A 12,147-nucleotide genomic window follows, 5' to 3' on the forward strand; every position below is an offset into this window, starting at 1 on the left:
TTTTTTCATAACGATTATATGTCTTTTTCTTCGTAAGCACATATTTCTCAGGAGAGCTGAATGGCGAATCTTGGACGAATATCCATCATCATTCAGGAATTCATTATTGAATCTGACTTTCTTTGAAGAAGTGCTTAATTGGAGATGTTTCCTGAAATGAAGGTGGATAGTAACAGCGGAAATACAAGTGTATGTTACGATATTTATAGCATTATTATTTTATCGTATCGGTCATCATTCAGGAATTTGCCATCGAAATTTCTTACGATGGAATAAATGCTCAGCAAAGATGATTCCTGAAGCAAAAATGCGTTCAGTATCGGGTGGCATTCACATGTATTTTAAGATGTTTTTAGTGTTGATTTATTTATATTCATTTCCCATTCAAAGAAGAAGAAGGGAAAAAGATGGTAAAAGCGAAATATGTTGATTGAACTTGATACTAATGGAATAAATGCTTAATTAAGGATCTTACATGGAACAAAAAATGCATCGTATCAGCTGAAGTAAATATTTATTTTCAAATATTTGTAACGTTATTATTTTTTCTACTTTTTCATTCCCAGAACAAGAAACGGAAAAGATGGTCACGGCAAAAGTGTGGCTTCTAGTCAGGCGTCCCGATGGTTTACCCGTCCCACAAGACTTCAAGCTTATTGAGGAGGTTTTGCCTCCTTGTGGAGATGGAGGTAAGAAATCGACATCGCACGCAATTGTACAGTAAAAAAAAATTCCCATTTACCTGCCAAAACTCTCTCTCTCTCTCTCTCTCTCTCTCTCTCTCACACACACACACACACACACACACAAAGCAACATTAAACAGAACATTTTCATTACCGTTATGTTTTGAAAAGTCCAAAACAGACTAATGTCTGAAGAATGCTGTCTAAAAAGGTAGAAAAGTACAATATACACTTAATAAATAAGTACACACAGATATATACATATACGTATATACACATACATTATGTGCGTGCGTTCATATAGGCAATGCTCCGAAGAACAAGTGTCGACTATCGTGAAGCCTACTTACCCACTGAAGGTCAAAGAAACTATGTAAGTAAAAGAATCGGTTATCTACCCAGTTCATAGGTTCAAGTTCAGTGTCAAATAGTCAACGTACGCAGATTACTTATCTTTGGAGTAGATAAGTCGATATGAGCAAAGGAACACTTTAGTGTTTCTATATTTCAACAATCATTCATTGAATTGATCTTCGTATTTTATTTCTGTAATCTGGGTGGAAACTGAAGGGAATGTGCAAAGAAACTGAAGGGAATACACAAAGAAACTGAAGGCAATACACAAAGAAACTGAAGGGAATGTGCAAAGAAACTGAAAGGAATACACAAAGAAACTGAAGGGAATGCACAAAGAAACTGAAGGGAATGTGCAAAGAAACTGAAGGGAATACACAAAGAAACTGAAGGGAATACACAAAGAAACTGAAGGGAATGCACAAAGAAACTGAAGGGAATGTGCAAAGAAACTGAAGGGAATACACAAAGAAACTGAAGGGAATGCACAAAGAAACTGAAGGAAATGCACAAAGAAACTGAAGGAAATGCACAAAGAAACTGAAGGAAATGCACTAAGAAACTGAAGGGAATGCACAAACGAAGAAATGAAGGAAACTGCATCTAAGAAACTGAAGGGAATACACAAAGAAAAAACTGAAGGGAAATGCACAAGAAACTGAAGGAAAATGCACAAAGAAACTGAAGGAATGCACAAAGAAACGAAGGAAATGCCAAGAAACTGAAGGAAATGCACAAAGAAACTGAATTGGAATGCACTAAAGAAACTGAAGGGAAATGCACAAAAAAGAAACTGAAGAATGCACTAAGAACTGAAGTGGAAATGCCCCCAAAGAAACTGAAGGAAATGCACAAAAGAAAAGAATGAACAAGAACTAAAAAGAACGAAATGAAGGTCACAAAGAAACTGAAGGGAATGCACAAAGAAACTGAAGGGAATGCACAAAGAAACTGAAGGGAATGCACAAAGAAACTGAAGGAAATGCACAAAGAAACTGAAGAAATGCACAAAGAAACTGAGGAAGTGGCACAAAGAAACTGAAGGGAATGCCCAGAAAGAAACTGAAGGAAATGCAAAAGAAAACTGAAGGAATGCAAAGAAACTGAAGGAAATGCACAAAGAAACTGAAGGAAATGCAAAGCAAAACTGAAGGAAAATGCACAAGAAACTGAAGGGAATACACAAAGAAACTGAAGGAAATGCACAAAGAAACTGAAGGGAATGCACAAAGAAACTGAAGGGAATACACAAAGAAACTGAAGGGAATGCACAAAGAAACTGAAGGGAATGCACAAAGAAACTGAAGGGAATGCACAAAGAAACTGAAGGGAATACGCAAAGAAACTGAAGGGAATGCACAAAGAAACTGAAGGGAATACACAAAGAAACTGAAGGGAATGCCACAAATAACTGAAGGGAATGCACAAGAACTGAAGGGAATACACAAGAAACTGAAGGGAAATGCACAAAGAAACTGAAGGGAATGCACAAAGAAACTGAATGGGAATACACAAAGAATACTGAAGGGAATGCACTAAGAACTGAATGGAATACAACAGAAACTGAAGGGCAATTCAGCAAAGAAACGAAGAAATGCACTGTAAACTAAAGGGAAATGCCAAAGAACTGAAGGGAATCACCAAGAAACTGAAGGGAAGAATACACAAAGAAACTTGAAGGGAAATGCCCAAACAAAGAAAAACTGAAAGGGAAATGCACTGAAAACTGAAAGGGAAATGCACAAAGAAACTGAAGGGTAATGCACAAAGAAACTGAAGGGAATGCAAACAAAGAAACTGAAGGAAATGCACAACGAACTGAAGGAAATGCAACAAAGAAACGTGAAGGAAATGCACTAAGAAACTGCAAGGACAACGCAAACAAAGCAAACTGATGGATGCAACAAAGAAACTGAAGGGAAACCACAAAGAAACTGAAGGGAAATGCACAAAGTAACCTGAAGGGATCACAAAGAAACTGAAGGGAATACACAAAGAAATGATGAAAGGTGCAACAAATAAACTGAGGGAATACAACAAAGAAAACTGAATGGGAAATGCACAACAGAAAACTGAACGGAAATGCAACTAAAGAAATAAACTGGCAATGGGAAATGCCACTTAAGAAACTGAAGGGGAATGCAACAAAGAAACTGAATGGAAATACACAAAGCAACTGGAAGGAAAATACACAAGGGAAAAACTGAAAGGGAATACACAAAGAACTGAAAGTGGAAAGCTCAAAGAAGAAGGAATGCACAAAGAAAAAAACAATTGAAAGGAAGGAAACACAAAGAAAAACAACTGAAGGGAAATGCAAAAAGGGGAAACGGGAAGGGAAATGCACAAAGAAACTGAAGGGAATACACAAAGAAAACTGAAGGAAAGCATAAAGAAACTGAAGGGAAACACAAAAGAAACTGAAGGGAATGCATTTAAAAAATGAAGGGAATAAACACAAGAAAACTGAAGGGAATGCACAAAGAAACTGAAGGGAACACAAAAGAAAAACTGAAGGGAATGCACAAAAGAAATGAAGAAATACAAAAGAAATGAAGGAAATGCACAAAGAAACTGAAGGGAATAACACAAAGAAAATGAAGGGAAATGCATTAAGAAACTGAAGGGAATACACAAAGAAAACTGAAGGGAATGCACAAAGAAAACTGAAGGAAATGCAATAAGAAAATGAAGGGCAAATGCCAAAGAAAACTGAAGGGAATGCACAAAGAAAACTGAAGGGAATACACAAAGAAACTGAAGGAAATGCACAAAGAAACTGAAGGGAATACGCAAAGAAACTGAAGGAAATTGCAAAAAAGAAAACGAAGGAATAACAAAGAAACTGAAGGAAATGCACAAAGAAAACTGAAGGAAAGGCACCAAAAGAAAACTGAAGGGAAATGCACAAAGAAAAACTGAAGGAATGCACTAAGAAACTGAAGGGAATGCACAAAGAAACTGAAGGAAATGCACAAAGAAAAATGAAGGGGAATACACAAAGAAAACTGAAGGGAATGCCACAAAGAAACTGAAGGGATGACAAAGAAACTGAAGGGAATACACAAAGAAACTGAAGGAAATGCACAAAGGAAACCGGAAGGGAATACACAAAGAAACTGAAGGGAAGCACAAAGAAACGAAGGGAAGCACTAAAGAAAACTGCGGGAATGCACTAAGAAACTGAAGGGAATACAACAAAGAAAAACTGAAGGGAATACACAAAGAAACTGAAGGGAATACACAAAGAAACTGAAGGGAATGCACAAAGAAACTGAAGGGAATACACAAAGAAACTGAAGGGAATGCACAAAGAAACTGAAGGGAATACACAAAGAAACCAAAGGGAATGCCACCAAAGAAAATGAAGGGAAACACAAAGAAACTAAAGGGAATGCACAAAACAAAGAAGGGAATACGCCAAAAGGAAACGAAGGAAGCACAAAGGAACTGAAGGGAATACACAAAGAAACTAAAGGGAATGCACAAAGAAACTGAAGGGAATTCACAAAGAAAGACATCGAAAATCAGTGGGTCAAATATTGTCCAGAACAGAAACTTCTCTTATTCATTTTCATAAGTAATGATGTATCATTTCTTAACCGCCTTCCCGACCTTATCATGACTCATTACTGCTTGCAGTGCATCGCCAAGTTCTGCTGTAGAATTCAATAAGAAAGGCTGTTTTTGAAGGAGTCAGGGTTAACCCATCTCACCCAATCTATCAGGTCTTTGCTAAGTCACATGCACGGGATATTAATTATGATAATATTGCTACATAAATGAGGTATTCATTATAATATTTTTTATTTATTGTGCCCCGTTTATTTTAAATCAAGAAATAAAAGTAATCAATTTACATATAGGGTTATTGATTGATTCACAATACACTATATGATATAATTCACATAGCAATATCCAATACAGACGACATGCGTGTTAAATTCATTATATTTTGTTTTTTAAATCAAGCAAATTACTTGTCTGTAGATACGATAAAGTCTCCAAATGTTAATTCGCTGTCTATACAGATTATGAACTTTCATTATCCTTAACCTATGATAGAAAATACTGTCTATATCAGCTGAACATAACTAATTGTAATTTGATTCAGAAAAGGTCTAAATGGTTGTAGTATTCGGTGGTGTTCCAACTTGTTTCCAAGGGCAGTTACGAAAGTCGGTATGGTATCGTTTGTCCATTGCTAGTATATAGCATTAATATATATATTATATATATATATATATATAATATATATATATATATATATTATATAATATATTAAGCTGGATTTATGACGCCAAGGTTCCGTAATTGATAGCAAGTCGTTGAAGTGAATGAGAGGCCTAGTTTTGACCTTTGGACTTCGATGAACCAACAGAGATAACACAATGGCCATGATAGAGCCAGGTTCGGATTGGGAGGTGCAATCGTATGAGTAAGACCTGTGTGGGTCGGATGATAATCCTAGTAGTTGATTTAACAGTCATGGTCTTCAGGAGAACTGACATCTGTCCGGGTTTGGAGTTTCCTAACGATGAGGATTCCGTCGAACTGTTATTTCCTAACCTGACTCTGTTGTCAGGGGCGGTAAGAACAGGAATTCACTGTGGTTTTATTTTCGCATTAGTGAAGACGACGTCCAATATTGACAAATGGCAGTCGTCTAAAGCTTGACGCAAATTTTTAGCATTGTAGTATGTCTCCTATGCTTTTCTCTAAAAGTTTCAATTTGGTATCCATGTTTGTACAGTAGATAGAGGAGGACAGCCTATCTAAATACATTAATACGGTGCTTCTTGAAGTCTTTTCGATTGCATCTTGGACTTTGTTTCATGTTTATGTTTTGACATTTCCCGTTATAATAATCAATAAATTGTTCGTCATGCTTTCTAAGGTTGGTTACATCCTTGCTATTAACTTTATCTTGATATGCTCATCTTACTTCAAGTCAATATACATAATTATTCATTGAAGGAGAGTTGTTTAAACAGTTCATATGGTCCTCCCCGAACATATATTGTTAGATAGTGTTCGGCAAGCAGGTATTGATGACAAATTTCTGTATTTTTCTGTTATTTTTTCCTCCAAGAACAAAGTCAATAAGTTTTTTTCAAATGAGGGCATCAGTGATGGACAGAATATAGGTATATGTACCTATACCTTTAGAGAATAATTTAGTGAGGTAAATTAATCTTATCTTTAATGTAGAAAAAAAATCCTTTAATGTCACTTGATATTAAGGAAAATCAAGTGGATATCAATCACTGTCATTATCAGGTACGCATTTACTACATAATTATTCCTATAACATTGCGTATAACAGGGATGCATATTCTAGATTCTAGATCATTAGTTGGAAAATGCTTTTCTATATTAGTTACACATCACGTATTAAAACATGAACCAAACATTGCCTTAGTTACATCAGTATTTACTGGCGTTACTAAGAGTTGTGTTATAAGCTGTCAGATCTTTGAGAATGAGTCTGAAGGACCTTATATTATACTAATAATGATAACATTTTGGTGACAGGGAGTTTGATGGAGTCTACAAGCAAATGATTACCCTGCACTGTTTAAATATAACGCAACTGCCAACAACCAGTCCCAGAATTATGAGAATTATTATAACTAAGTTATTCTTTATTTACAGATATTATCATACAGGCTGAATTTTACAGCGTGGATCCATACCAGAGATACAAGGCGAGGGAAATACCACTCAATGGGCCTATGTATGGAAGTCAAGTAGCAAAGTAAGTTAAAGTGGGTTTGTTATGAAATAACTTCTTCGAGGATGATTATGCGATTCATTTTTGATGATTTGTAGTATATACAAATGACTACCAGTTTATTGGCAGCCATAGGTTTAGTTATCATTCTCTCTCTCTCTCTCTCTCTCTCTCTCTCTCTCTCTCTCTCTCTCTTATATATATATATATATGATATATATATATGTGTGTGTGTGTGTGTGTGTGTGTGTGTGTGTATATATATATATATATATATCTATATATATATATATATATATATATATATTTGTGTGTGTGTAGAATCTGCTGGTCACTTTTTACCAGATACATATGTAATTGTAATAGCCGTAATGCCCTCTAACTCCGAGAAGTCAAGAGGTCATTGTGGCTATTACACACACACATATATGTATATTTATATATATATATATAATATATATATATATATATAAATATATATATATATATATAAATATATTATATATATAATAATATATATATATATATATCCCTAATATATATATAGAGAGAGAGAGAGAGAGAGGAGACAGGAGAGAGAGAGATAATTCTTGACGACTGGGTAAAATTCAGTTAACCTTTTTGTTACTTTTAGCTGGCATAAATTACCAATGATAAAGAGCCCCGATTGCATGGTGTTTTACTTTTATTACATGCTCTCAGAATTTCGAGAGAGCAAAAAAAAACCGACAAAATAAAACAAATTATGACTGTGCATATATCTACAGTTTGTTTGGTTACAAAAATTCATTCTCTGGTTTTTCTTGAATCTTAGCAGGCATTAATACCTATCTTATTTGTTCCTTTCAGAGTAATTGAGAGCAAAAATCCTTCGTGGAAAGTAGGATCCTACCTGGTGTGCTATCCTGGTTGGAGGTCCCATACACATATCACAGCAAAGGAGCTGAAGGAAGGTGGAGTCGTTGCATACACCCCGCTGCCCGATTTGGCACCTCTGCCAAGAAGTGTGGCCCTGGGAGTTCTGGGTATGCCTGGGTAAGGAACCGTTCATTTTTAGGGGCTTGGTAACCAAACATACACAAAAAACTAATGCTCAGTATCCAGTACTAAATCCAAATGTTGTGATGGTCCTTGGTATGTTTTACTTAAGATTAGATTATGTACAATGATATACCATTATTTATAATTTAGTAGCTACAAATGATATACCATTATTTATAATTTAGTAGCTACAAATGATATACCATTATTCATAATATAAAAGGGACAATGATATACCACTTTTCATAATTCAGTACTTACAAATGATACATACCATGATTCATAATTTAGTAACCACACAAAAATTATATTTTCAGCAATATGTCCAGAGGTAGTGAGGATTCTAGATATGTTTTACTCAAGATAAAATTAGAACACGTTTTGATACACTGTCAACTTTTCTCATGGTTCTTAAATTACGTCTTTAACAGTAGAGCAGAATATTTTCTGATCACTGAATATGGAGATTTTGGTGTCTCTTGATCTCTTAATTTCTTGCACTTCCAGAAACACTGCATATTTTGGCTTCTTGGAGCTGTGTGAGCCAAAACCTGGAGACACTGTGCTTGTTAACGCTGCTGCTGGGGCTGTAGGCAGTGCTGTGGTTCAAATTGCAAAGATCAAAGGTATTCTTTTAAAATGATTAATTTTTTATTGTGTTTAGCAAATTTGGTGCACGAAGATGAGAGAAAATGTCATTAAAACCAGTATTTTTATTTATAAACTATGTATGCATGTGAATTGCAAAAAGGTCACATGTTATGAATTATTTTCTCAATGATTTTGGTTGAGTTAAAGTCTTTATCGAGTTCTCGTTATATTCAACTATTTTATTTAAAAGGAAAAAAGCTTGGATAAGTAAAAGCAAGGTGTTACATCTCTCTCTCGTCACGCTACTTTTCATCTCATTTGATAAAGCCTAATATTGGGTTCAGCATCCTTAGCGTGAATAGTTCTTATAAAGGGAAAGCTCTTTCCTTTTGTTTGCTAAATTGTCTTTTCCTACCTTTTCTGCTGAGCCTCCCTATCTTTAACAGTAGGTGACACACTTTTTTTTAATTGCTACTATTTAGTCCTGATCTAATACGATCTGGCAATAAAATCTTACGTATTGCTCCTCTGTGGAAACCTCATAATACCTGCCAGGACACCACATGTCACATTTACTTCCGGAGATCAGCAATCCTCATTCATTGTCTTCGTTATTAGTTTCCTTTCCCCTTCTGCCAATATCCCAAGATTTCCCCTTATTTCACTGTGACCGATTTTGATATTCATAATTCTCAAGAAGGGTCCGCGTCTTCCTTGATTGTTAGACTTGTCTTTTCCAATTCCTTCTCCAGATAAATGTAAGTAATTCACGGTATACCTCTAAATCTCTATAGATAAGGGACACATTATTGGATTAGAAATATCTGTTAATATAGTTTGACATATGAGCAGATTCATATAGAGGGATATTTCCAAAACTGTCGGTGTTATAGCTTTTCAGATCGATGGTTCCTCTCTTGATCATGGTATTATTGAATAAGAAATTCTCCTGGTGTTCTTGTATTTTACACAGGTAACTTTAGAATAAAAGGAGATTTGCAGCTGCACAGTTAGTAGATACCTTTATTATAATTCCCTTTAATGTTTGTTTATTCATAAAGGTTGCAAGGTTATAGCATCAGCTGGGACTGCAGAAAAGTGCAAGTGGGTCAAAGAATTAGGTGCTGATTATGTCTTCAACTACAAGACATCGAAAATAGGCGATGAAATAAAGAAAGCTGCCCCTGATGGGATAAACTGCTACTTTGATAATGTAAGTATCATTCTAATCATTAGAACGTCAATATATCTATTTAGTAAATTTTGACAATCAATTTTTGTCTTTAAGGATGTGCAGCAAATCCAAGAGTATTTTTGCAAATGACACGTTAGGTAAGGTTCAAGCGAAGGAAAACCTAATTTGAATAATAAATGTCTAAGTACAATGTTAAGATTGGTAATTTAATTCTAAGTATTTATTTAATCTAACCTTTAGAGCATAATACAAGACATGGTTTAAATTCAAACTTACAGTCCCCATGTATTCTTGAGTTATGTAAAAAGATTTTGTTAAATATTTCCAACGTTCTAATTTTTGTTATCCACTTCTTCAGGTCGGAGGAGACTTCACACTTCATGCTCTGCCATCATAGGCTACCAAAGGTCGGATTGCTCTTTGTGGAGCAATCTCTTCTTATCATGACGACAGGAGCAAATTAGTTGCAAGAAGTGAGTTCTCCTCAGGAGATGAAATGTGAAAGAAATGGACAAAACAAAGATCACGCATTATATATAATATCTTAGTTTGTCAATAACTTATTTATTAAGGTTTTGATATACCTTGAAATTTCTTTAGTTAATGGATATAAGGTTTCATTAGTGAAATTACATCAGTGAACTTCTGACTGATCCAGTTATTTTATCCATTTAGGTCAGTTCTCTTTATATTATAGTGCTCTTATAGGCATAGTTAGTAAGTTAGCTCCAGGATTTACATGTTTGTGAATCATTCACACACACATGAAGTCCTAGGCTTGACAATCATTACGTAAAACATTTTAGTTCAGTATATATCGAAAGACTGAACTTGAGACAGGCTTCCTTGAGGACGTTCTCGTTCTGGTTACTGTGAAAACTAACCTTCCAATTTTTTCCAGGTCCTTATGATCCAGCTATAATCATTTCGAGGAGTCTACGACTTGAAGGATTCATGGTGCCAAATTGGGCAAGTCGATGGATGGAGGGTATCAAGCAGTTGAAAGAATGGCTAGTGCAGGTATGATTTATATTAATCTTGAGCTTACCTTAGAATCAATGAAAACAATCAACATTTTCAACTGGCTAGTGCAGGTATGATTTATATTTAATCTTGAGCTTAGTTTAGAATCGTAAACAATCAACATTTTCAACTGGCTAGTGCAGGTATGATTTATATTAATCTTGAGCTTACCTTAGAATCGTAAACAATCAACATTTCAACAATGATTCCTTGATTATGCATTATTGTAAACATAGAGATTGCTATTTCACAAGTTTTCTGCAACTACAATAAGTTCAACGTGTCACCATATTGTAAACAATTTAAACATCTTTGATTTCTCTGTCACATGTTTTCTATAACACGAGTGTTCCCACATATGGGCATATTATTTGGCATTTATAACTTTTCTTAATCTCCAGTACTCAATGTACAATATTTTGTCTCCTCCCAAATTTCTAACTGTGTAAATCGTTTTGAATCCGCAGGGAAAACTCAAGTACAAGGAAACTGTCGAAGAGGGATTCGAAAACATTCCCAAAGCCTTTATTGGCTTATTTAGTGGAGACAATATAGGAAAGGCCATCGTTAAAGCATAATCTAGATGTTCCTGATTGACTGATAAATGACAGGATCTTCTTCGAGCGCCTTCTAGGCTAAGTTAGGTAAATGACAGTGGTTAATGAAAAGTGCATGAACAAAGATGAGATATGATGGAATTTTATATGAACTCGACGATGTTGCCGTCAGTTGGAATAAAGTCTAACAGTGTTACTTTCTCTTTTCCTACATTTGTCTCTTGAATAACTTTATGTTCTGGCTCATACATTAACAGAAATGAATTGGCATCTACTGATAGTGAGGAAATCCATATAGATCATAATAATCAAGTCTTTGACAACATATACAAAGTAAACCTCTTAACCAAACGTTAATAACCAGAATTCTTTTCCTGCTCCCTTTTTCTGTTTTCACGAGGAAAAGAGTATCATAGTCCATTCTTCACCACTCCAGACCTTCTCTTATCCTGGTTTTCATTCGGATTTGGGTAGGTTAAGGGATCCACTGAGATTCAGCCACATTTATGCCTGCCTTCATTACTTTCTTCTATATGATATCAAACATAAATGCGATAGTGGGATTAGGATGCCCATCTCCTCGGTATCTACATTTAAGAATGATCGACAGATAAAGCAGCGTGTTCAGGAATACCAAGAATAGCAACTTCATCGTTTACTCAGGAATTGTCATATTCTTCAACAATGTCAAGCGTAAACGAATGCTCAAATTAGAATCATAGCGAATGTTTGTCTTTAACAAGGGGCATTGTACAGAACAGAGGCAACATTTCTCTCTCTTTTCCTGTTTATTTTAAAATTATGACACAATAGACAGGATTGTTTGATGGTTATATTTTGAAAAAGTGAAACATATTCTGAAAGTATTTTACAACAAAAATGGAATATTTTGCGTTATTATAGAATGGCAATCTTACTTTCACCTTTTAAATAAATATTTTTTCCTGTAATTCTTAATGAATATTCG

At 35.0% G+C, this 12,147-nt stretch overlaps 1 protein-coding gene across 1 annotated transcript in view; it reads left to right on the forward strand.

The window, feature by feature from the left end:
* The window catches only part of LOC135208872 (prostaglandin reductase 1-like), a 12,217-nt gene extending 841 nt beyond the window's left edge, over positions 1 to 11,376 (forward strand). Inside the window, 8 exon segments of the mRNA XM_064241459.1 lie at positions 567 to 689; positions 6,695 to 6,797; positions 7,623 to 7,808; positions 8,322 to 8,440; positions 9,467 to 9,618; positions 9,959 to 10,073; positions 10,502 to 10,620; positions 11,091 to 11,376. Of these exon segments, the coding sequence (XP_064097529.1) occupies positions 584 to 689; positions 6,695 to 6,797; positions 7,623 to 7,808; positions 8,322 to 8,440; positions 9,467 to 9,618; positions 9,959 to 10,073; positions 10,502 to 10,620; positions 11,091 to 11,201 (1,011 nt within the window). The 5' untranslated portion in view covers positions 567 to 583 and the 3' untranslated portion in view covers positions 11,202 to 11,376.
* Positions 11,377 to 12,147: the final 771 nt, after the last annotated feature.

This window comes from Macrobrachium nipponense, chromosome 35, assembly GCF_015104395.2.
Source record: "Macrobrachium nipponense isolate FS-2020 chromosome 35, ASM1510439v2, whole genome shotgun sequence".
Lineage (NCBI taxonomy): Eukaryota > Metazoa > Arthropoda > Malacostraca > Decapoda > Palaemonidae > Macrobrachium > Macrobrachium nipponense.